General features: G+C 40.7%; 1 protein-coding gene across 3 annotated transcripts in view; it reads right to left on the bottom strand.

Moving 5' to 3' along the window:
- Positions 1–27,245, bottom strand: part of ZSWIM6 (zinc finger SWIM-type containing 6) — a 113,301-nt gene that overhangs the window by 48,811 nt on the left and 37,245 nt on the right. For all 3 annotated transcript variants that reach the window (XM_084504293.1, XM_084504294.1, XM_084504295.1), the window contains exon 2: positions 2,450–2,806. In XM_084504293.1, coding sequence (XP_084360419.1) covers positions 2,450–2,806 — 357 coding nt within the window. The remainder of the gene's footprint in view (positions 1–2,449; positions 2,807–27,245) is intronic.

Genomic DNA, 27,245 nt, shown 5'->3' with positions numbered 1-27,245 from the left:
GACTTTCCTTTTTTTAAAGCTGTTTCTGGTGTTTCTCTGTGTGTCAGGTCTCTTCTTAATTTCATAAGCAAGTTTTTGTAAGTTTTTCCTCTGACTTACCTGTGCCTCCGAGCAGTGTTCAATGTAATTCCACTTCAAACAATATTTTAGTGAGCTTAAACTGTTCAAAGCAAGCGAGGTATACAGGACAGTTTTATGTTACAAATTGAACATCTGCAGCACAGGAGATCTGAGAGAGTGAATGGTGATCTTACGTTCATCGACCTATGTTATTAAAACCAGCCCACTTCTTTTGATAACTTTTTTTGGTTTTAAGGATTTAAAGATCAAAATAACAGAATTATAGTTATGTATCCAGGAAGAATCCTCACTTGCTATATGGAAGTTACTTTTTCCTTGAAAGAATCCTGTATTTTTTAAAATAGTAAACAAAAACCAGCCAACCAAACAAAACCCAACATCAAATCAGACTACTGTTTTATGGGAGTCTGGAAGGAAGAGCAGGAGGCTAGAGATCCTCTTTTGTAACCCAGCTTTCTTTGGTAATGGCAGTTTCCTTTCTTATGCTATCTGGATTTTCTACTTTAGTTTTAGTATTTTGTTAAGAAACCCCAATAGTCAATAAAGACAAACTGCAATCTCATTTGCTGGGAAGACAGCAACACACATACAAGACAAACATTTTAGTTCAATGGGCATTTTTAAAATACCCTACTGAAACTTATTGTGATTTTTATTTTTGTAATTCTTTTTGCTACTTGGGCTGTGACAAATATTAAATATTTCTCTAAAAATAAAAACTAATGAGTAACGAGATATTCTGACAATAAGGAAATAGGTGACAAAGATCAGCACGCTTGTGATTAGAATAATTACAAAGTTGATCAAACTTAAGCACTCCCTGCAACATCCTTTCTGTTGTTTCTCATCTTATATTAGTCATTGCATAGCTAATATAGCCATATATAGCTGTCATCTGTCCTTCCTTTCCCACCCCTCCCTTCCCCTTTTTCTAATCACCCTTGACTGTTTTAGTCTTCCCTGCATCACTCACATACACACCATAATTCTTCCTTCCTTTCCTTTAATTCCCTATGTTCAGGCTATTACCAGCTCTTATGTTATGCATGTCTTCAGCTTACAACATCGGAAAACCCTCCCCTATTGCTTAATGCCCTGCATTTGCTTTAGCTTCCCTTTCTTTCCACTGGCACCAGGCAGCTCTGCCAGCCAGATTCTCATTCTGCTCCACAACAGCTAGAAGCATAGTCTGGCCTCTGGCCACATCCAAGTACCCCATATCCAAAAAAAAGAACACTACTCCTGAAACTCATCTTCTTGCAGCACTGCCTGCTTGGGCTTGTGAGGGTCGCTGGACCCTAAGGAAAAGGGCTAGACTGTAGGTGAGCCCCGTTATCAGAACGACTCATTTCTTTTGTTCTACCTAGACTGAATATAGAGAAGAAGCCCCACACATTTGCTAACGTTAAGGCAGATTGGCTGTGTTTCTACTGCAAATTCTTTGCAAGAGCACTGTTTCCTCTTAAATATCTAAAAATACTGTTCCTGTCAATGAAAAACAAACAAACAAAAAAAAAAACAGATGTATTCTTCCCCTCCAAATTTCACTTAGGCTTACAGCACTGCTCATGTTGGAGTTTTTTATCAGGTGACCTTACAGGAACACAGGACTGTAAACTAGCTGGGTCAACTCAAACCCACAGTCACTCACTTTTACTCTACTGGGGTCCATACAAGCATCACCTCAGAAGCCCCAAGTCGCATCCAACACCCCTATAAAAAATTAAGATGTTCAGCACAAGAAACTGAAAGCCATTAAAAGTATGTGCAACAGGAAGAGCAGAAAAGGTAGAGAGACCTTTGCCGGTTCTGTGGGCTGCTGCAACAGTAACCAGAAAAGTGCACTGAAATACAAGATGTGTATTTCTCCTAACTTCATATAAAAACTGATTCCCAAAGGATAATAAAAGCATATTTAATGTTCGAAACAGACCAATAACACCTCCTTGCTTGCATACTTTGCCACTAAAACAAAATTACACAACAAAAACCTAAAAAGATTGATTTAAGAACAGAGTAGCAAAAAGATGCAGTCGGTAGGTTGGTCCTTTGAGCAATGTGGCTATATAAAGAAGAGCACTGACATTGTTCAGAGCAGAAAAATACAAGTGTGAAGTAGATCAGGCCATGTTATTAACAGCATTGGAGACATCAAGCTCGTTGCTTATGAATTCTTCTCTTTTCCAGTAACTTTTACTTTCTAAACATCTTGAAGTGAATCTTCAGCAACAGAAGTCTCTTTTGTAAACATTATAGAATTGCACTCAGGCTGGAATGAACCTCAGGAGGTCATACTCCTGAATACCACAGAAATGTTCAAAATCAAGGAGGAAATAAGACAAAAGGAAGAACAAGCATCAAAACTTACCATGGACTTGATTGATTTCTGAATTCTGAGAAAGAATTTCATCTGCTAATTTTTGAGCAGTTGGCAAAACTTCTGTGTGGTGCACTGTGATCAAATACTGTACAAATTTTTGTAGTTGGTCTCTGTTCATTTGAAAGAGTGTCTCTGAAATGGGAAGATGCAGTTTGACCTGATCTGGCTTGCGGATCCGGTATAAAGAGAGTGCCACAACGTGGGCACAGTAAAAGATGTCCTTGTTTCCACAGCTGCAGGTCACTGAGGTAATCTTGCAACGATCAAAGCTGATAGCTACATTGCAAACAGTTTCTGGCTCCGATTGCATTGCAGGCTCTGTCACTGTGCCACTCAAGTGGAAACCTGTGTGGGAAAAGAGAAAGCACTTAAGTTATTGAGAAAAATACTATAAACTCATTATCAATTACATTTAACTAAATACTCAGCACAGTCATTATCTATTTCTTAGAAATTATGCATCTTAAAGAACCTGACTTTAATTACAAATATGATGAACTCTTTCATTTGTACATACCCTTTTCATTTCCAACAAAATCTAAGGGAGGTAAAAACCCAGTTTACAAGCCCTCTTTGCCGCTCTATCACAATGTTCATAAAAGCTTGACAGTAAGAAAAACATTTATTTGGTAACCAATAGCTGTGAAACTCCCAGTAGCTCAGCAAGTTGGCAGCAATTTTCCAAACCCTACACCAGGGAGATTGCACCTACCAGCAAATTTAACCATTCTCTCAATAAGCAAGAGGGAAGTAGTGCACTCTAGTGGCACGAACCCTAGTCCTAATCTCCGCTCTGACACAGTTCATTTACACAAGTCACTTAACCTCTTTGCTTTCAACTCTCCCACCACTAAGGTGATGCTAAAGCTCACTTTCATACAAAGGATGCAGCAAGGCAGCTGCGGCTGCATAGCTTCTTGTAGATAGAAACTGCTGCAGTTACCAACACACAGGAAATCAGATTTACAGCACTGAATGAGGTGCACAAGCACCACAACACGAGTCTGCATTATGAGTCTGTTTTCCAGTCAGCACGATAAAGCACAATGCAAAAGAGCAAGGCTTTCTTATATTCTAAGTCATGGTCTGTGACAATCAAGATGCTCATTTCAGCAAAGATGCCAGTGCTTGACAAAGAACACATCTGAACCAATGCCTCAAACACTGTCCTCTGGAGATCAGACCCAAATCCACCTCTGTTTTTCCAGGATGAAGACTTAGGCCTTGCTCTTAATACTGTCTCACTGATCAGCAGAACTTGGGTGTTTCTTTTGGATTTTAGATAAGCATGACACTGATCTTGACTTATGCATTAACTCAGAGGCACGGATGCACAGAAATACAACCACATTTCATATGCTGGATCAGTATTAAACTTGAACAGCGTGCATACAAAATCTGGAACAAGCACTCTAAGTGTTATACATTAACTATTTATAATGGAATTAATATAAAACCACACCACTTAAAGTCCAAAATTAATTTAGGATTGTGAAACAAAAGAGTTGCATGAAGCAGTATGACAAAAAACATGTGAAAAAAGAAACACATACATTGCTATACTCCAAATCTCCAACTGTTTTGAAAAAAAAAAAAAAAAAAAAGAAAAGAAAAAAAACCTCTTCAAGTTACAGGAAATGAGGAGGAAAATCTCTCATTTTTTCCATTTGTTTATGCTGTATATTTCAGAGCAGGTTCTGCAGTCAGCATCACTGTTTGGATTACATTTGGCTGCAGCACTCGTACCCTACCCTGAAGGAGGTCATCTGCACACACTAACCTAGACTTTGTGCGAGGATGTTTACTGGTTTAAGTGGTTAGAGTTGAAACTGAAGAGGCGGTATACTGTAAATACAGAGGGGAAGGGGAGGGAGGCTGAACAAGCCTGAGCATTTCGTTGTGTTGCTCTTGGCTCCCCTCAACACTTGCACAGAGAAGGGGAGTGGAGCTGCCCCTCAACTCGTGAGCTCCTCCGTCTTCCCTTTTGTTGTTAAGTAGTTGTGACTTGCTCCTGTAAGTGTCTCAGGGAAAAAAAAAAAAAAAAAAAAAAAAAGAGACTTTAAACTTAGCCAGCTCTGTTTATATTTCAGATTAATTCCCAGTATATGAAAGATGGATTAGTGGTCTCAAAGAAATTGAATGGGTGACTTTTCTTTTGAATATCAGTTTCCTGTGACATATACATAAAACTATTTCTCATCTATGATCTGAGGAAAAGCCTAACACTTGAACACAGAAGAGGCTCAATCCCCTCCTTCCTACTCTCAATAAGCAGCTGAACTATTAATTCCTATAGAAAAAAATTTGTTGGTTCTTTTTCTACAAAGACAAACAGAAGACATGCCCAACCAGCCACTCCAGTAGTATTACCAGTTTTAATTTTTCACCCTGTAATTAAAGCACCGAAAAGGTTAAAATTCCCCTGGGATGTCCAGGCATAGAGTCAACAGCAGAACTGCCTCCAAGCCCCTACTCATGCGCAGACACACACTGCTCCCTGCTCTCTCTCCACACAGGTATTTTGAGAATTCACTTTACAAGCAGCAACATTTATAAACAGAGATCCTGGTCTAAACAATGACGGCACTGACACAGCTGAGTTACCTAACCCTCCCTTCTTATGTTACCAGGATTTAACCAGAAAGATCAACCTGCCCTTGCAGCCCCAAATGCAGCAGCTCTGCATGAACCGTGTGGCAATGATGCACCATGCCTGGCAATTACTAAGCATGATTTTTCTTTTCTTTAAATACTCTGAAAAAAGGAAATTTTTGTTAGTAAAATATGACCTTTAAAAGGGTTTCAATGTGCCAGAAAAGACAGTTCAGGAAATTTCACCTCTAAAGCCCTAGTAGGGCTGCTGTAATTGAACAGGGAGGGCTGTTCCCCTCCTGCAGACATAGCCTTTATCTCTTTTTAACATAACCATCTAACAATCTCCAGACAACGTATCAAAAGTTTTTAGCAGGTATAAAACTGACTCATGGTGCTCTGCTAAAAAGCTTTTGTCAGCAGCAATTTCCAGGCTGCCAAGAAGAGAGATGTGAAGTGCTCCTTGAGGAAGGCAGAGGGAATCTGTGCTGGGACTGGAAGGTACTGACATTTCACTGACAGATCCAAAGCAGCACAAAGTCTCTTCTGCTAAAAGCTGCAACCCCTCGCTCCAACAGGCATTCCTCTACAAAGAGAAAATTCCTCTCTTAATCAAATTCACAAACCTTTGCTGGAAACATTTATCCATTCCACAGAGGGGGGGAAAAAGTGCCAAGAACCCCAGCGTTTCACCTTGAAAACAGATCGCTCATTCATTATTACCTAGAGACAACAGAAGAGTTGCAGGCAGAAGAGGGTGTGCTCACTACAGAAGCTATTTATAGAGCACGCATGTTTCACCTTTTCCCTTCAGCTGCTGCACTTCGAGATGTTTTAATGTTTTCAAAACAGCACGTGGCCCGTAATTCAAGCTCTACTGATATTTTCAATATGCAGAGGCTTTGCATTCCGGAAAAAAATGGGTTTAGAAAGCCGATGAGAGCATTAAGACAACGAACCAAAAGAAGCTCGTTCGCAAAGGAATTTTGCTTCTGTTGAACGCTCACCACAAAGACGATTTAGCAGCCAAAAAATAATGCTTTCAGCTGCCATACTTTTGGAAGGGGACAGTGCCAAAGTGCCATCAGGATGAAAACACGAAGTTGCTGAATTTTACGAAGTAATTTTTGCCAAAATCTGTTTGACAGTGCCCCATCTATTAACTAAAAACAGTCTGGGACTGTGGAACTGTCTGATAAATGAAAATTCACTATGCAGTAGCAAGACCATACGTACAAACTCTCCAGATGTCCTTCTGAGTTTTGTCATGGAAAATAAATACTTTACAACAAAACAAAGGAAACTTCAAAATGTAAGAAAATAAAGAGGAGAAACAGCACGCGTAGACGCAGCAGCAGGTTGCCGTTCAGTTTCTCAAGTCAAAAGCAGATTTTGAAACAGCAAGTTCCACTTTTCTAACAGGATAAGCAGCACATCTACTGCACTAAATAAGCAACACCAATGAGCAACAATATATCCAACTCCAAAGATGTGTTCTCAAGATAACAAGACAAGCAAAAACTACCAGAACATCAAGCTATGGACCTGGATCCATTTGTGATTCAATCAACAATACAACATGCCATTATAAAGTGAACTTTATTTGAAAAAATATTTTGAATAAAACTAAAAAAAACTTTTTGGCTGACGTTTCATAAATGCTAATAACATGAAATCAAAACAAGCACATTGACAGATTTAAATATAGACTGTTCTTATTTATGCACAATAATAGTACTTTAACAAAATTTCTAAGAAAAAAATGAAATCTGCATTGCCTACATTAAAAATATATCATCATTATCAAGAATTCTATCAATTAAAAAAAAAAGACAACACTAAGTTCACACTTACAGTAGAAAACTTAGCCTGAAATGCAAACATGCGTCACCAGTGGTACTTTTTATCCTTTATAGAAAATACAAAAACGTCAGAACAGGAAAATTTCCCACATCCTGAAAAAGTGACTTTGAGTAGCTCGCTGTCACATACTTTTTGATAACACCATATACAACTTATCCAGTGTTCATACAGTACCTTAAAATTAGGAAACATGCTATTACCTCTATTTGGAAGTTAGAAGTGTTCCTAACATTGTTCCATTAACCCTGTTTTCCAGCAGTTTACAAGTACCATCTACACACACTTATTCTGTAAATCCCAGGAGCTGTTCCAAGCTCAGAGAAGACCAAGAGTTGAGGCTGCTTATAGAGCAAAGGAAAGGAAGACCTTGTTCAGAGAGCTCGGGGGTCTTTCAACAAGCCAGACCTACACAGACAGGTAACCCGAATCATGCCCTCTAACAGCTGTTTAAAGGAACCTGCAGGCCTGCCAGCTAGGACTTATTCAGACTACTATACTACTTGGCATACATAATCACCGTGTACAGTGAAAAACACTTCTGCTTCATCTTGCCTACCAAACAGCAATAAGAAATGGTTGTGGGAAGTAGTTTCCAGCTGTGCCCGTTAGCTATTTTTTTCACAACTTAGATCAGTGGTTGCATTTTTTTTTCCCCAAGACAACCAAAAGTCTAAACTACGTTTACCTCATTCAGATTTTGCCTTTAAGAAGTGGTATTCCTCTAAGACAGCAAAGTAGCATCCTATGTTCAGTTCTGTATGGACTTTGGACCACTCTAAAAACAGATCAACAATACACTGTGAAATTATTTTGAAGTCAAAACTGTGTGTGCCAACACTCAGCCCAGAGGTAGCGATAGCAGCCCACTTACAAACCAGAGAAACACCAATTTCAAATGGAAAATGCCTTCTTGTAATAACCTTAAATATGCGGGTGCAGAAGTAATGAGGAGCGCAAAAAAAAAGGATTAATTAACATGGGCAGTGCCTAAGATGATCTAGGGAGGTAATGGATGTACAGGGCATAGAGTAACTTACATGTGGGGAGCGCTGCTAGAACAAATTTGACTTTACCACTGCACTTTGACTTTAGCACCAGCCACAAACACCTGCCCGGACCCAGTGACTTGTGTTGATGAAGACATCAGCCAGGATTTGATATTCCGGGGCTTTTGCAGGCGCGGGGGGGCGCAGGTCGCGGCGCACAGCCGCACGCACCCGCCGCGCTGACAGCCCCAGCGCCCGCGACTGCTGGCGCGCCTCCAAGGCCGCGTGTGCTGTGCTGCTGCCAGCCTGATTTATTCCTCCCGAGGCTGCGAACGCACCAGCCTTATTTAAAGGCAGCCTTCCTCCGGGACTTCCTTCAGGAGCCCCAGCCTGGAGTTGCACATCTTCGCTGCTCACACGCCAGCGCTTGATGCTGCAGCCCGAAAGGGGTGACCCACAGCTGCGGATGGGGTGGGATGGGATGGGATGTGTACATCCAGACTGCTCCTACCTAAGGGAAGGGAAAGGCTGTTCACACAGCAAAAAGCCTTCCCCAGCCCAGCAGCCTTATCAGCCCTGTTTTAAGACTGACAGTGACTGCAGCAGCTCCTGCTGCCTGGAGCTGGAGGCAAGGAACCAAACCAAGCCTGCTCCCCATCAGCACAGCCTCGAGGGTCCTCTGAAGTTCCACCACCAAATTCCCATGGCTTGTAACTTCCATCCTACCCCACACCAACCACACAACCAGGCTCTCACCAGCTCAGGTCACACCTCTGCAAACCCAGACAGCCACCTGCACCCCAACCCATCTGACATGTATACAGTCAGCCCCAGTTTGCAGCATTACCTTTGCAGCCAAAGGAAAAGCAGCGAAGTCTTGGTGTAAATAAGAAATACCTTAAAAAAAAAAAAAAGCACAAAACCAAACAAAAACAACAATAAAAATTCTCCTTCTGGACAGCGATAACACGTAAGTCTGCCTCTAGCACAGTGATGCTCAGATTATCATCTAGGACGATACGGCAAGCAACGCTTATTGCCCACAGAGCAGCATCCGAGCAGAAGCAATCAAGTCTCTTCAATTAAAGGTTGAATACAGCACAGAGCAACCTCTGTAACTGTGAACGCTGACGGATGCCTCTTAGGTAAAGAAGGCAGTCAATGGCTGCAGGCCACTCCAGCAGGTATACAATACAAGTTTTGTGTTTTGTTTTTTTAAAAAAGCAGTATCGGTTTAAAACAAACTTTGCTCCTCTTTCCTAAGAGTTTAACAGATCCTCTCCCAGTACACCATACCTTAAAAGCAAACAAAACTTAAAAAAAAAAAAAAAAAAAAAAAAAAAAAAAAAAAAAGCTCTGCATAACCCTGGAAAAGCTGCAGCTGATGGGTACAAAAGTACTGTTTGCTGTGAGACACCAGCAGACAGGAGATTAATTTATATATTCGAAAATTCTTCCCGATATTATATCCCACAGAGATCATGTGATGGTTATTAACAAATTAAGAATGCCAAAGAAATCATACACTTCATAGAATGTGTGCAAATTAACATTTTATGATTTATGATGCATGGAATATGGTAAGCCTCAAACTTCTGAGGGAGAAGTAATTGTTTATCTGAGCTGAGGGAAACTGGCTGGAACCATAACACAATAGCTTGCTGCAGTGAAAATGTGAAGTGGGAGTCATCAAACTAGACTGGCACTAAAGAAAAACTGGAAGTAAATTCAAAATGAAGGGTAAGGAGAAAAAAAAATGGGTAATTAAAATGTAAGAAAGTTGCTAGAGATGGAGCTACACTAACATAATTGTGCTTTTAGCTCATCAGGCTGTCCAGATACTCCTGCTAGTGTACACTAAGATGTTTATAGGTTGTCGTGGAATATAAATGTAGGCAAACAGCAGGCCCAGGTTTACACTCAGCCATAACAAAAGCTAGAAACAAAAGGTTAGGATAAACTAGTTATCTACAGTTACATTTTGAGAAATAAACCTTCACTCTGTTTCACTACAAAGATACCAAGTTAGGGGGAAACAAAGGAAACCAGGACAATGCAGGTGAACATCTCAAGCCCCTTTTTTGTTTGCTTTTTTTTTTTTTTTTTTTTTTTTTTTAAAGGGAACAGATTGAGACAGCAGGATGTGCAAACAGTCTGGAAGGATCCACATCCAGGGAACATGCTCTGGGAACCCAAGAACAAGGACTGATTACTACCAGTCTTCAGAGGATCAGCAGGAAGACATTCGTTGCTAGCTTTTGGGGGGGGAATTCGCTCCTCTGCGGTGGGCAGAAGCTGGCATCCCTCCTGCAGGAAGCAGGCAACTGAGATTCATCTCCCAGCCCCGGCTATCACCCGAGGTGATGCTGCTTCAGCGCTTGCTGCTACTTGGTTTTCACATCACGGCATTCATGGGGAGAAATTATGCTTATGTGCTACAGCACAAGTATAAATATGGCAAATGGGAAAGCGACTGCAAATGAGGAAAAGTAACAAAACCAAACAAAGTTGAGATTAAACCTCTTGCTTTCATTAAAATATCCTTACAGCAACACAGCAAGGAATAGGCTGCTCTTACATTCGTGAAAGTAAATATTTAGAGAGCATCAGTTGTTTTAAGCAACTCAGAAGATCACTTGCTTGTCAAACAGATACAATACGGACATTTTTTAAAGTTGCTATTTACATTATTATTGCTAAGAGGAGAAATTTTCCACATAACATGCCTGCAATTTAAGGCTTACTCTCAACTAAGAATCTTCTGTCTCCACTGAAAGGAAATAAGAGAAATTAGATCATCTCAAACTGAAGAAAACGTCCAGCAAGATCTGCTTGATTTGAAGGGAAAGGAAACAGGGGAAGCACCCAGCTTGAAATGAGATTTTTGTTTTGAAAATTCCCTCTGGCAGTCCAACATCATCTCTGCTCTCCTCACGTTGAATGGACTCGATGCATGCACTTTCATACTCATAGGGCCTCTGCGTGGCTTTTATGAAATGAGCATGATTAACAGCGCTAAGTCCCACAGTGGATAAGATCGAGTGGCTGAGCCCAGGCTAAAGAAGCCCCAAAACCTAAACTGAAGAGCAATTGTCTACATTGCTTTTCAAAGGCAAACTGGGTTGAACTCATGCATTGCCACAGACGAGCACAGAGTTTCATCAGAATAGATAGGTGAATGCAAGAAAAAAGAGCCTTTAAAACTACGTCCTGCTTGACTCGTAACACTGCTTTATCATCAGGAAAAACTGCTTTCTCATCTTCTCGATAAAGGCTTGATCAAACTGCCAGTGCATTTAACGGGAAGTGGGTAAAGCCCTAAAAGGAGGATGACAAAAATCACTAATAGAAACCTGGGAAGTCACTTTTAACAAGATTAGAAAATGACTACTTCCTGAAAAGAGCAAGTCTGGATTTCCATAAAGGTGCTTAAAGTTTGGGAAAACCCAGCACAGGATGTCTGATACACAGGCATCCTGCAATAAAAAGCATTTAGGTCATCCCAACAGCATAAAGCATTTACCTGATAAAGCAACTTCAGGCTGTACTCAAACAGTTCAAGTTTAAGCTATGCCAAAGCACAAGCCTGTATATTTCTGAAACTGCAAACCTCCCATCAGGAAATGGTATACTTGGACTAAAAGAGGAAATTACCACTCCCATTTCCATAACTAGTTGTGGAATAAATTCTTTTGTTTAAAATGGACAAAAAAAAAAAAAAGGAAAAAATCAATGGTGCACTTTTGCCAAATGAAAAATAGCATTCAAACTTCCAGAAAGTAAGAGAATCCCTAAAGCCTTTGTTTATTCTCTCACTTGTATATTAAATAGTCAAAAACTTTATTCTTGGCATTTACAATTTTTTTTATTGTTTTAATTTTATTTACAGCAAGTGTTTACATATTACTGCAAGAGTCAGGATGTTCATTGAAATCCTGTTTACTCATAATCAAAATGGAAGGAGAAAAAGAGGTTTTTCAACTGCAGGAGCAGCAGTCGTTATGTAGGACTTCAAGAGGGGCTCAGCTCATTTTGGACTGTAAATTTTACAAGATCAATGTTTTCAGCAACTTCCTCTGGTCAGCAGAGCATTACAAAGGACTCCAGCAAAAATAATGAAGTGCAACGTAGTGTTTCCTGACAAAGCAGCAGAGAAAGGGCCACTAAAACCATAGTGTTGAAAGAGTTCCAGGATGAGTCTAAAACAACACCAACATCACACAGGAGTCACCCTTGCATGGCTGAAGCCAGCCTGAGGGGTCCAGCATGATTCTTTTTCTAGCTGTCCAGGCCAACTGCAGTGGAGCCCCCAAAAAACAGATTTATTTTTATTACAGCAGTTCCCCAGCATTCAAAGTAAAATTTACAAAAACAAAAGAATAAGCAGAGGTCACCTATACCACAAATCAGAATAGCCTTGATAACACTGGCACCCAGCCTAAACCCACACAACAAGTGGACACAGAGCATGAAAACAGGTTCTTGCGATTCACAGTTTTTCCATTCTGTTGCTAGGCTAAGTCCCAATTCACTTCACACTGTCCAGATTATTACTCCAGGAAAACAAAGGCAAATACAGAGGTCCTGGCTAGCACACCCCATCGCCAAAACTGGCTGGCATAACTCGCCGTGCTGCTGCTCCACAGAGATGTGCGCCATCTCTCTCCAAAGAGGGACTGAGGACGGATCTTTTCTTCATGCAGGAACACCACAATTCTAAAGGCATCAAAAACTTTGAGTATAAGTTGATTACCTATCTTTTTGTTTCTATAAAATGTAAGTATCTGTCAGTCAATCAAGAACTACGTGCATTCCCAGGCAGCGATTTCTTGGGAACCACATGAACAGCAAGCACTTGAAACAGGTGAAGGGAAGGTGTGTGCGGGGTGGGGGGCCCTTGTGCATTTTTTTTTACTGACTAAATGAAACCTTTCCAACACATTAGCACATTCAGAGCACAAAGCTGCTTCTCAAACAATGCAGATAAGATTAATGTGCAATTTTCTTTAACAGGTAATTTAGGAGCCCACCCCTTCCTCTATAGCCACACACTAATTCCCCTTGAATGAGCATGGCATACCATTCTTCCTTGCCAGAGACAAGAAATTCTTACGAATATTTACCTCTAACCTGCAGCACCCACAGGTTTAACAAGCTACAGTTATCCTGGCTGTCAATAAGATTCTAGATAGTACTTTTGCACGTACCATGTTACCCAAGCCTCTACTAACATGCATAGGGTTGAACAATAAATTAAATGTGCAATATATATACTTAATTAGTACCTCACACCCAGAAAATCAAAACTTTCCAGCCAACACCACAGATGGAGATACTAAAAAGTTAGGAAAGGCAAGGGAAAGCAGGAAAAATCTGCACAATCGAGAAAGCAAAAAGTCCCAGGATAAAGTGAAGAATAAAACAATGAAAGGAAAGAGGACAAATACAGCTAAGCACTCTAATTTGTCATTCAGATTTATTACCGAGTTACTGGAATTGTGGTTTGACCTCCAGACTGGGTTTTACAGTACGAAAAGTATTAGAATGAGTACCCCAACAAAAAGCACTTCTGGTAACATTTTATTCATAACTTTCACTCAGAAGCCAAGAAATACCTTATAACTATCTTTAACAAAGGAAAAGGAAACAATCACAAAACCACCGTCATTTATTTCATTTTTACAGTGCACTGTGGAGAGCCAAAAACAAGGAGACAGAAGGACCAAAACCTCAAGGACAGCGAGTCTCTCCAGCTGCCAGTGAGCCAACCAACGGGCTGCTTTCATGCAATGAAGGAGCAAATCCTCTTTGTGCTGGTAAGGCTTCTCTCTCCTTTCCAGATCCCTGGAAATCCCTTGCCATTTGTTTTTGGACTTCAGTTTCTGACAAGTTATCTATACTACAACTATTAGCGTGTGTGATAAGCTGTTAGGGGGTGGAAGTGGGGTTAATGCTTCATTTTGTTAGCTTTAGTTGTCTACTGAAATAGTCAAAGGTTAGGCTTGCTGATGAACACGAAACCTAACCCACAAGACCATGTACATTGTTAATTGCCCCAGTTTTGTGTCTCAAGGTTGTTTTGTCTATTTTACTTATCTCAAACTACACATTGGTCTTGCAGTGGTATTAAGTTTCTTTTCTGATACAGGTCTCATGTCTAAAAGTTTATCTTTTGCAATAGGAAAAGGTTCTCTCATGTTTCCCATCTTTGTGTTTATTTTTTTAAGCATTCATCATCACCTATATTTAAAATAACCAGGAAAGACGGGACGACCGTTCCAAGCTGTTGAAGAAAAAGACGTTTGTATGAACTCTGAAAGAGTGGCAAGTAAACACCGAAAAGAGTGCTTGTAGAAAAGCTGAACAGTTGTTGGTAGTCTTGATGCTAATGGTTTAAAAACTGTTTTCCGTGTTAAATTCAGATGAAAATCAGCAGTAAACTGCACTATTATGTTATACCATTGTCACCTGCCTGATGCTGTTATCACAGTATACTTTCATACCAAGATTGAGACAAGGTAACATATAAATTACTTTAGAGACGTGTCCAAGACACCACTGTATTTGAAGTATTTAAAGGCAAAAATAGAACAGGGATCAATTCTATATACAGCCTCTGTTAGGATGATGAAAATCTGTAAACTTGGGCTTTTAACTTTTACTACTGTCAATATCCCAGCTCTCATCAAAACAAACTGAAATAATGCAAAGTCAGGCCCCTTACATAAAAGGCTATTGATTTATTCCCTTTATAATTTAAATGGTTCAGAAGAATATTAAAATTCATAGAAAGAATACCATCAGTCTTGCTCTCTTCAACAATGTGCCCATTTCTCCTGCAAATCTCCCCCACCTTCTCACTTGGCAGAGTAATCCAGAGGAAATAGCTGGGTACTATACCAAAGTTATTCACCTTTTAAAATCAAAATACCCCTTCCCCCCCAGCAATACATCCTGGCCCTTATCAGTCAAATGGGAAGGAAAAGAACTGTTTAGCTAGCATCAGGCTTCTAGCAGGTTGACCAGTCCATGATTTAGCTTACTTTTATTTACTGGAAGGGGGTTTAAATAAATCATTCTCTATACCAAGGTGGATTAGACTAAGCAAGGATTACTGCTCCCTACACCCGTTTTTTCCTGTTTACTATCCCAACAGAAGGCTTCTTCCTCTGATAAGGACTGAGACACATCAGGAGATGCAAACATTATTGGCCATTTCCTTAAAAATGGAGACTTGGGCTGCTTTTCCTTTCTGCAGTCCAAGTCTCTGGAACAGAGTTGCAACAGATGTCCAGACAGTGCCTGCCTCCCTTCTTTTACTCTCCAAGCAAGTCTTAGATGCTCAAATTCATAGTCCTAGCTTGCTCCTAACAAGCAACTATGATAGTTTAAGGCTAAAAGTCACCTTCCTACATGAGTATCCGACCACTACACCAAGTATTTTCAAAATACTTTAAAAGCACAGCATGTATCAGTAATAAACCTGGTTAATTAAGCTGGAATGCCCAACGCTTGCTGACCCCCGCTTACTAAGCAGGAAACCCCTATTTCTCACCTCTTGCAGGACAATGCCAAGGGGCATAGGATTCAGTTGCTGGCTGAATCTTCCAACCTGTGACATACGTCAATTGGATCAACAAGCGTCCTCCCATGCTCTGCAAGAGGGATGAGGGAGAACACCGCTCACCTTTTCAGTACCAATTCTCGGGGATGTGCTTGCTTCTGTTTATTTCACCTTTTGGTTGCACAAAAAAAAAAAAACATACAGAGACAAGACATCTATCGCCTCAGAAGAGGCACCGAAACCTACTACCTTCTCCTCCCAGCAGTGGGCACTTCGCAGGCCAGCCCGCCTGTTTGCAGCAATACATCCTCAGTTTGGCTACGAAGTAACAGATGAGCATCCCTCTTTATGGGTCTACCCCCAAGAGCTCTGAAATGTTGCTCCATTAAAAGCACATCGCGGCACATCCTGCTGGCTGTGGTTGCTGGAGTACTCCCCCCCTCCCCGATCCCCTCCAGTCTCTCATGGACTATAGAGCCGAAATTAGCTATTCATTACGTGTGAAGGAGTCTCACATAGAGCAGCACCCTGCTGCGAAGGACTGCTACTTTACAAGGCAATTTCAGAACTGCAGCATCTGCTACCTTACTAATATGTATATTTAATGCCACTGCACAATGTGCAGAATTATATGCTGCTCATTGCCTGTTTGTTCAGATATTACGTACTCTTAAGTAGCATTATTCCCTTTGAAAAACATTGTACTTCTTATTAGGCCTTCTCCCTGGTGTGCTTTGTAAGAGAGTCCCAAATGAGCAGCTCATGGGCTATTCTAGATCGAAAAACCCCATGACTCAGGGTGAGGCAACTAATTGTGACAAGCAACTACTAATATAGCTCGGTTTATTTCTTGGGTCTCACTCCCTGGTGTATAGTTTTACATCATTTTGATATGAAGGGAAGCAGAAAGGGAATCTTATCTCAAAAACTGGTGGGAAACCTGCTCCAGGTTATTCTTGCTGCTGGAAACATGAATACTTGTATTAGAGCAGTGGACTTTCAAAAGATTTTATTCTTTCTACTAGAGAACGCTCCAAGTAGAAAGTTCTGTTGCATGCAGTTATTAATAGCTTTGTTCACAATAGCAAATGACTTCAACAGAAAAAAAAGCTTTAAACTAGAGAAGTGAGGCTTCTGGGGTCAGGTATTGGACCAGTGCATGCAAGATGTTCCATGTCTTTCAATAAAGGCTTCAATATGACCCAATGCCACGTGTCTTCTTTAAGGCAGTGCCATCACCTTTCCCTGCACCTAATTCAGAGGGAACAAGGGTATGAACACAATTGTTCCAGGTAGCAAAATGATTGACCATTTGGTCTAGGGAGCACTAGCATGTATGTGGCTTGCAGCTCAGCTTTTGACTTTTAATTACACTGCTTCCAAAACAGCCCAAGCAAAGGCTGGTAAAAAACCACCCTGCTACACTTAAGCGATGCGCTCTGGGAAACAGTACTTCAAATTTGCTTTGGAGCAAGAGAAGATAATCTGCTCTCTGTTGGAGGGTGAACGTAAGGCAAGGCAAAGGGCATTCCAATATGCTTAGCGAAAACAAGCTTTATCTCAACTAGACGCTCAGGATTACGCATTCAGACATTTGCTCTAGAGTTAGTTTTCAGATCTTTTTGATGTTAGATTTGGGGGCTATGACAACATGAAAGTATCCCCACAGGCTGCTTGAGGATGTTAAGAACAAAACTCTAGCTGGTACATTCTCCTCCTTCAAAGCTGCAAATAAATTCGAACATGAGAAAAAAGCAACAGAGACACCCCTTGTTGGCCAGACAGAACCCCAACCTATCTGCTCTTATCTGCTGTTAGCATGTGACAGTCAAACGACCCGTTGTTTTGATGTGAAACCCATTCCAAGGCTTCCCTATTCCACCCTTTCCCCCCCATTTCTATTTACACAGCAGACCAGCCTCATTCCTGAGGATGGAGAGACTGCAGTGGACTGAGGCTGCTGCTCAGCTCCGTGTGGGGCCCAGACGCTGCCCTGAGCGCCGTGGGAAGGGGAGCATGAGGCAGGGCCACTGCACAGCCTGGAGCAAGCAGCAGGGTGAAGCAGGCTGCCCTCAGCTCTGTGCTGCTCAGCACCACAGCCGGGACTGGGGATGCTGAGAAGGATGTGCCAGGGAAGGTCAGGAGGGAAGAGCAACATCCCTGCTACACGTCCCTGCGGATACAAGCAGCTTGCACGGTCAGAAATGGAAAAACACCACTTAATCCTTTCTGTTCTGGGTCTGCTGAAGACAGTGCTAAGAAACATGAAGCACATTTATGTATTTTGTGCTCTAATGGAACATACAAAGTCTCTCTTCTAAAAGCAGCAAGCCAAACGCTCCCTTCAGCGCTCTCCGGATGATGAGGATGGATGAGGCCTAGACAAAAAGCAAGACCAGTGGTGACCCTGTCTGTGAGGAAGGCCAGTCACAACTACTGTGGTGCATGTAACAGTGAATGAAACCATTCCTTGAATGAATCGTGCTAATTCTGGAGGAAAAAGATACATATTTCTTCCACAACCAGCATATTTAACAAATAGATGCCCTGCTAGTCCCTATGAAAGGAAACAAACCTGTAATACCAAAACCATGAAGCAGAAGCAAGGCTCCTCCAAAAAAGGGTTATTTTTTTATTTATTAACCATCTACAGAAAATTCATAAAGTATAAAATAGAACTGTTACATTCTAGATTTGCAAATTTAATATGCTTTTAAAATATTTCTGCCAGAGATAAGACTAGTCTAGATAAAATGTACATTCTTTTTTAAGAGTAAGGATGTCGCAAGTTCACACATTGTTTTGAAAGGTGATATTTGCTTTTTGCATGAGAGGGCAACGCAAATTCCAAGCCTTCCAGACCATGGAAACCAATAGAGGACTGAAGAAACCACTTTTTAAAAACAGGCTAATTCTTCATTTCTGGAAAAAGCTAAACCAAAAAAAAAAAAATTAAAGTTGTTCAGGATGAAGGGAAGTAACCTTTGTATTTTCTCTTCAGTCTGCCTTCCAAACAAATAAGCTCTGGAGTAGCCACAATCATTTTTTTCAGGTGAGTTTCAGGGACCTTGTTTTCAAGCTAGCTGTCCCAGAAACCTTATTGTTTACCACATCTAGACATGGAATTTTTATATGAACTAATTTTTATTAGCAAAGTTTTTTCTGAGAACACTGGTAGTCTCTATTGCTGTAACAAAACAGTGGTTTAGTAAAAGGAGTAATTACCTTAAAGCTGGTCTATGATCTAACCAGCTCAAAACAAATATTACCTGTAGTTATTCTTTCAGAGTTAATATTGAAATCAGTGGTAAAACTTACTGAAAGAAACTGCTGAACTCTTTTTTCCTTAATTGCCTGTTAAACAAGAGAAAAGCCTTAATAAGAAGAAAACTAAATTTATTTTGATTCAGAGCTCCTGGCCTGGAATTCTCCAGTAAGAAAACTCCTTTCCTAAAAGCTGAGGAAACCTCCCTTCTTACTGTTCTTTCAGGGTAATGAGCAGGGAGAAAATGACTGAAGTATCACCAAGTACCTGCACCTCCAACCATCTAATGAAGTTTGCTTTGTTTTCCTGAGGACTCCAAAGGCCTTGCTGCAAGGAAGTAACTCACTGCACCACTTGGGTAGTTATACACCATTGACCCATTCCACAACCACTTCAAAGGATGGAGAAAAAGCTTCCAAAACACCAGAGGCATTTCCAGCACTAGAGCATTATTTACACACCTAATCCACAAAAATCATTGGCACTGCTCTGTGTATGCACAGAGGGGGTGGGGGGGGGGGTGCGTATTTCCCCCTTTATTATGGATTCAGCACCACTGTGTAGAGGAAAGGTGTCGAAGGTACACCAGGAGGGCAGAGCGGAGGAACACTGAGGAATGCACACACAACACATCTGCAACATATTTACAGCAGTATGGAAAACAGAAGTTCATATGCAAAGCTTCCGCAGTCAAATGGGTAACCTGGGGAGGTCAGACGTGAAAGGTTGCCTAAGTCCAGCAGAAGATGAGCTTGCAAGGAAGACAGGAGAAGAGTCCAAGCTGCAGAGCACGTGGGTTACGCCTGCCCCAAGGAAGAGCAGTGCATGAGAGAGAAACAGGCAGTCTAGACAGGATGGGCTGGAGTGGGGTCTGGCTTGTTTGCTTCCACTCCTTCACAGTGAAGAGCTTTCCCACATCAAAAGGCTGGGAAGCAGGGGGCTATGCAGGAAGACCTACCCCGTTTTTTAATAATGAAAGTCTGCCGCCATTTATTGATTATACTTAGTCATAGCAAAGGTCAGAAAGAAAGTCTTAGAGAAGATTATTTTGCCACTTCATACCCCAAGGATCATGTTTTCCTGTGGCTGTACCACCAATACTTGAATCTCATTCACTATCTCCCCATAAATCTCATGTTTGCTAAGTCTTTGCTAAGAATCCAGCCTAGCCCACAGCCTTTTAGAAGCTAGGAAAAAAACAGTAAGCTGACTCTTTTAAACACCATTACCAACAGATTGAAAATACACAAAGAACAGCAGAATACTCTGGATGCTGAAACCCTGGGAGAGAAAAAAAGTTTTCCCTCTCCATTCAGGAGCAGCTCTTCAGTCATAAGGCAGCTAACCAAGTATACCAGGTTTTACCCTTTGAAGTAAGAGCGTGGAATAAGGGTGAGGAAAAGACCTATTAGAAAAATTAAGTCTTCAAGAAACCAGAAATTATTTGAAACATAGTATTTAACAGTTGTTTAAAATATGCATAAGTAGGTTTGGAATGGTTATCCTTATTTAGAGCAGGAGCACATCTGTTTGTGTGTAAGTAAATACAGTCTGACAGCAATTTGGATCATCTATCAGAAAGAATCAACTGCAAGTTTAATAAGCATTATTTGCATTCTACATAATAGTCTATTTGTTCTTTCAAGCCATTGCAGTGATAACACATTTAAAGTCTTCCACTGTGTACTAAATCTAAGGTACCTAGGCAAAGCACAGCATATTCCAGTTGGATGCTTCCCAAGCCATATCGCTCAACTTCTTAAATATTACTGCCATCTGGCTACTAGGCTTTGTTTACCAAAACAGTAGCTGTGCACACATTGCTACAGCAGCTGTAGTCAAAAAAATTTAAGTAATACCATTTGGTTAAGTTACAATTCATATTAAAAAAAAAATACACAAAAACCTCAAACAATTCTATCAAATCAGTTACCTTTATACCTAGAGAAACTAAATACACGTGGCTTTATGTTTTGATTTCTTTCCTAGTTTGGTGCTGTAAGCTTCTTGAACTAATTTCCCAACCACACTGATATAGGAAAGAATTAACAGCAACTGAGGAATTTAACAAGAACTAAACATTTAGCCTCACTTATTATCTGCAATTTCGCTGTAGATAGACACTGGTGCTATATAAGTAGGATGCTGAAATGTTTTACTGGTACCTCTGGGTCATTCTTGGGGTACATCTCAAGTCACAGGACGTGCTCAGTGAGACCCCAATCCCACGTGGTTCACAGCCTCAAAGTTCAGATAAATTCCAGCAACTCTTTCCAGTGTCTAGGCCACACTGAACAGAATAAATATTTCAATTATGACTAATCTGAAACAATGCACAACGAAAGCTGGGGAAGTCTTGGGAGCAGTGGGAATATTTAAATTGGAAAAGCGCCTGTGGGGTTTTTTTCCTATTCCTAATTACAGTACATTGTATTAATCAGGCCTGGAAACCACAAACCCATGGCTCTTTGTGACCAAGTTGTCAGAACAGCATCAAGCACACTCAAGGCCAAACAGGTGAAGATGCATTTTCAGAGGCTTACTACAGGGATATCCTATAGGTATACAGCACTGAGGAATTCTGATCTTTTAAAAAAGCTGTAGCTTCAGAGAGCCAATATCCTGGACTGGATAAAAGCCAGTGATTATGTAATTAAAGCAGTTTTTTTTTTTTTTTTTTTTTTTTTAAGTTCCGCACTGCTTAAAGCCTCGTCTAAAGCTCCATCCAGATACCTATTCATTTCAATACTCAAATAACCAAACATAAGAGAGTCTAACAGTTGCTTAAAATATGCACAACTAGATTTGAAATAGTTGTACCAATTTAAAGCAAAAGCACATGTGTTTGTGTGCAAGAAAATACAGTCTGACAGCAATTTGGATCAACTACCAGAATCAACTGCAAACTTAATAAGCTATGGGATAATTAACAAGCGCAGTTCGTACTTATGTGAGTATGTTGAGCTACATGCTGTTGGCCCAGGCTTTGCACCAGCAACTCAGTATGAGTTTGGTGCGTGCATATGCGTTCCTCACGGCAGTCACTGCTAGTTTGTATGTCTGAACGAAGGCTGGAGGCTGATAAAGTGCTCTGCAGTCCCCAACAGCTCTGCAGGCCCATTTTGCAGGCAGTAGAGTAGAAAAGAAGGGGTCTCTGTTCTCATCCAGAGAGCAGAACAGTGTGCACTACAGTTTGTTCACAAGATGATGTTTTATAAAGAATTCAGTGTTTTGGGAAGCAATAATTAAGCTTTTACTTCTGTAAGGAAAGAGGTATCACTTCTCACAGTGACTGGGGTTATGTTCTGGTCCACCACAACTGACACAGGTACAGCATCTGGCCAGATTTTATTCTGAGCAGATTCAAGTGCTTTATACAAGCTCTCAAGCCATCTGACCAGTTTTCCCTTGCTAGGAAATAGTATCAGTTTTGACTTGACCAAGTAAAAAGCGTGATTAAAACAAAACAGAAGGCTTTAAAAACAAAACGTTCATTTGATTCATAACCAATTAGAAAGAAAGTCACCTAATGGTGAGAAAATCATGCAATATGAATAGAAATCTACAAGTCTTATCGATGTAAAATACCATCATGAACGGATTCTGACATGTCAGAAAAATAACCATGAGAAAGTATATTTGAGCTTATAGGCCAAAAAGATAAACCTAGAAGTATTTTTAATTCTTCCCATTTTATAGGAAACAGGTGTTAAGGAGGCCATCTAAAAAGAAAAGCTGAAGAAGCCACATTACGTTTCCTCAAATATTTGGTAACATACCACTTATTTCATCCCAATAATAAAATAAGCCCTAATATGAAAGATTCAAGTAATCAAACATTAATGAACAGTAGTAACACAATCATCAGATTTTATAACACTGCTCAGCTGCTGTGTATTTATTTTTGAAAGCTGGAACAAATTGTAGAGTTGGATATTCCTCTTTTGGATCTGGATGTAAGCAATAAGCAAAACAGAAAATATAATTAAGAAAAAGCAGACAAGATAAAACAACTGCAGCACCAGATTAATACTCCTTAAACTCTACTTATCTCCTGTACAATTTTACTACTGTGCTGCTTGCTACAGAAACATGTTGTTCTTTCAGGAGATTGATTTCAGACTCCACAAGCACAGGGAGGAATGGTGTTCCAATACCAAGCATAGTTCAATTTTTTTTTGGAAAAACATAGAGAAAAGAATGCATTACCTAGTATAAAGACATGCTTGTTTTTGATATTGCCTTATACCTTCAGTCCCAACCTTTTATGCACTTATGTTAAATCTTATAATGACAGAGCTGGCACTGATGCATTAAGTGTTTTTCCCATTCATATAACATACTTACACAAGTCTAGTCTCAATTAAACTCCTGTGAGCTACATAAATGTATACTTAGTTTTTAAATCTGACCTCCAAGGCCTATACTCCAACCTAAACACTTAAATGAAAGGCTTCAAGCAGCAGCAATGGTTTTGTTTCTCTCCTCCCTCCCCCTTTCAGTTTTGTGAAAACAAGAAATCCTCTTGTAACGCTCCTCTCTGCTTCTGACCCACACCTAACTGCTTTTCCACTGCTAAGTAATACCAGCTGGGGCAGCTATGGATGAAAGCATTATTCACTTGCCCTGGGCTTCAGAATCTCAAGTCTATGGTTCAATTTGCACAGGTTGTCTAGATTCCATCACCATCTCTCCAATGATGCATACACATCTAAATTCAAATGTAGCATAGGCCAAAGTTTAATTTAATGTTGTTGAGAAGAGGGAGGCAGAATTGTTTTGAAATTCTCCCCTGAAAAGCAGCCTGTTGTATTAGAACAAAGCAGCTTGTTTCTATCGTTCCTTTGTTTGACAAGTTTGGGCTGGTTAGAAAGGTCGTTTATGCCTCAAAGCATCAAATTAACATTTGAGGACATGAATTTTAAAAATGGCTATTTGCTTCTGCTCTCCGAATTGCTAATGCTTTAAAGAAAAAGAAAAAAAAAGACCTAGCCAGAGTCCAAAAGGAGAAAGAGCCTTTTCCTCAGGCAAACTAGGCATTGATTTTCTGTCCATGCCAGCACAAACCGACTATATCTTAATTAAACCTCACAAATTATGCAAGTAGTTGAAATGGTGTCAAATAAAAACCCTGTTTAATTACTGAAGAAATACTTTTTGGCATATCACATACAACTTTCTCCCCCCTCTCCACATAGGTAAGCCCAATACTCACAACGTGAAATCCCCACCACCACCACCACCTTCCAGGCATGCTTCACGCTGACTTGGAGTCTTTAACACAGTACTGCTCTTCTTTCTAGTCCTGGTTTTAATAAACCAAGTCTCTACTCATAACTCAAATACAATTATTTATAAGCGTTGGGTTAAGAAAAAAGCCCATGCACTTTTAAACAAGATAGCCAAAAGCATTTGGGATCAACTTCTTTAAACATTAGGCCTTCCACTCCCACCTCTAAAAGCACCTGTGGTTTTGAATGAAAACCTTCCCAACTACCAACACCTCAATAAAAGCTGCATTTCACTGAAAACCTTAGAAGCCGACAAAACATCCACAAACCCACAAGCATTTCTTCAAAGCCAAGCGAAGCTGAGCTCACGTCATTCCAAACAGGTAGGCCTTCAGCAGAAGCTTATACCTGGTCACTTGGTTTCCTGAGCTCCCCAAAATCTGTTCAGCGGCATTGCATCCATCTTCCCCTCCCAGTAGATGGAGACAGGAATACAAACTGCAGATAGAGCTCCCAGCCATAGGCAGGTCTTGCTGGCTACTGGGATTCTAATTTTAGGCAATAAGGCCCGAACAATAGCAGCACCAGCTCGACTCTGGCAGCCTGCACAACAGCAGCTGGCAAAGCCAACACCAGCAAAGTTGTTTCGAAGAGGTGGGGCGGCAGGAGGAGCCCAAGGTAGTGCTCACACAGCGTGTTTGTATTGGCAACCTCCCTGGGAAACGTCCTCGCCTGCCAAAAAGGATCACCCAGAATTCACCAGGGATTGCTCCTTAATGCTCCATTCAATCTTTTATTTATGGAGAACAAGCCTCACGCACGGTAAAAACTTTAAAGAAGTACCCGAACCTTTCAGCCAAGGAGAAGCATGTCTGAGCTCTTTCACAACCTGCGTGTTTCAGAGCCCAGGCACCACCGACCAAACCCAGCGAGCCAGCTCCAGCCAGGGCAAGCCTCGCAGGAACTGGAACACCCCTTGCTGTCTCAGACAGACACCACTCAACTAGAAATCAGCTCCGTAGTATACAACTCAGCAGTACAAGCCTGGTGACAGAGTAATCTGTAGCAGCAAAAGCACTGCCTACATGTTGCTAGGCACTAGTTCATAGTAAATACAATTGTAAGTTGCTAGTAGAAAAACAGCTGTTATTTTGAAGACAGCAAAAAAACGAGACAACAGATCCTTACACAGGCAAGGGAAGCCAGTTTTCTTCATGTTTCCACCTGTGAAAAGTATCTCATTGTTTTATGCTAAAACAGGGAAAAGAGCAGAAAGCAAGGGGGAAAAAAAAGCAACCTGCATAAATACACTGACAGAATGCTGCTTTGTCACTTTCCTGTAATTGTTATTTGTTGAAACATCAATGTACGGAAAAGAAAAAGTATTAATCCAGGGTTACCCACAGAAGTTGCTCCCGGACACAAAGGAATTATTCTTTTAATGTGTGCAGCTATCAGCATGAAAGCCAAATACTGTACGTCCACAGTCAGTTTTGCAACTAATATATTTGTAATAAACCAATTAAAGAGTCATACTATTCCAATCAGGCAGGCACAACTATGTGAACCTAAACTTGTGAAACATTTTCCCTTATCATTTTTAGTTTCAGATAGCACTGTAACAGCATGTTGATTATATGGATTTGTGCAGCAAACATCACTTCAAAAAGCACACTTTGAAATAGCCTGAGGAAAAAATCCCCAAAACTTGATGAAGTCTGACAAAAGCAAGCCTGTACCCTTCCACACCACTCCTATGGGTATTACAAACCTCAAAGCACTGGACGAATGCAGATGACGCTGTATCTCCGTGTACTATTAAAATATCTCTGTGACATAAGTACCATAGTGTGATACGAGGATTTGTCAGCTAGCACAAAAGAACTCTGTAATACATTTCAAGGATAGAACTAGGGTACACCATGTTTCACAGAACATAATCGCACATACTTGAGCCATCAGAAGCCGTTAACAAAGGCAACGCAAAACCTTCAGCCAAATTCTAACTGAGCAGGATCCTTTTTTTCTGAACTCTGGATCCCCTACTAGCACCTGCAGAGACATCTAAAACATGCCAACTAGTGTCTCGCTTTGGGGATGAGGACAGAAGAACACCCAGTGAACTATGCCACTTACATCCCAAAATTCAAAAAATGCAAAAGAAGTTAGAAGAATAAGGTAAGAGAACAGAACACGGCATCAGAAAAGGTTCAAGTCAGAAAGCTACACGAGATCAAAGTTAGCAATTAAAAAAAAAAAAAAATACTTTTTACAGGGATTGAAAAGGGATTTTAACACAAGTTGAAGGAAGGCTCCCCTCACTCATTTAGCTGTAGCCCTCTGTTGATACAGTTATTTTACTGATATTAGAAGAAAAATGTAAATAGCTACGGGCAGTCAAGCCAGCCACCCGCAGTCAAGTCTGTGTTGTGCAGGATCTCTCAGACTGTGTTTGGTGCAGGGCTCCCAGGTACAGCAGCACATGGACCCACACTCCTCCTCATCGCTGCTCTGCTCTTCTTGCAGTCCCTCGAGACCTTCTGGCAAAGGGCACCCACTGCAATGCCACCACACCTCACCTCCTGGGAGAGGGACAACATGGGATACTCCAGGCAGACAGACCTGAAGCGAAAGCTGCCAAGTGTCAGGGAAGGAGAGATGGGAGAGGAAGCAGTGTGTAGCAAATGGGATAGGACAGACATGTTGTTTGTCACCCCCGCTGTGTCTGAAACCCAACAGGCAAGCAACAAAAAGGAAAGATTTTCATCCTGATTCAGCAAAACAGAACGGAAGAAGAGAGAAGGCAAAAAAAACAGACCAACCAACCTTTTTTTTTTTTTTATAGCTAGAGGTGCATCTCTATCCCTACTCCATGAAAATCAAGAAACAGAGATGCAAAACAAAGCCATTTATTTGCCACTGCAGATTAAAAAAAAAAAGCTAGGGGAGACACTTGATAAACTTTTGTATTCTTCTCCAAAAAAATATACTCAGAATTATTACAAATGCTTTTTGCCACACAAAAACAATTTTTTAATCTATTCATAATACACAGGAAACTAGTTCTGTTGAGTGTTATTTTCTTACCTAATCAAATAGCTGCCTCATTTATTATTCCTAATTTATCCACCAGCTGTGAGAGCTCTGCTCTCAGTTCCCTGGCTGTAGGAGTTCACCAGATGGGCAGTCCCCAAAGAAAGACCTAGGGGGTAAAAGGAGGGGAAAAAAAAGTGGTATCTTAATCAGAGCCCTGGCTAAAGCAGTTTCTGTTCAGGCTGCATGT

This window comes from Aythya ferina (genome assembly GCF_964211825.1).
Source record: "Aythya ferina genome assembly, chromosome: Z".
Lineage (NCBI taxonomy): Eukaryota > Metazoa > Chordata > Aves > Anseriformes > Anatidae > Aythya > Aythya ferina.
This window is presented reverse-complemented; position numbering and strand designations above follow the sequence as displayed.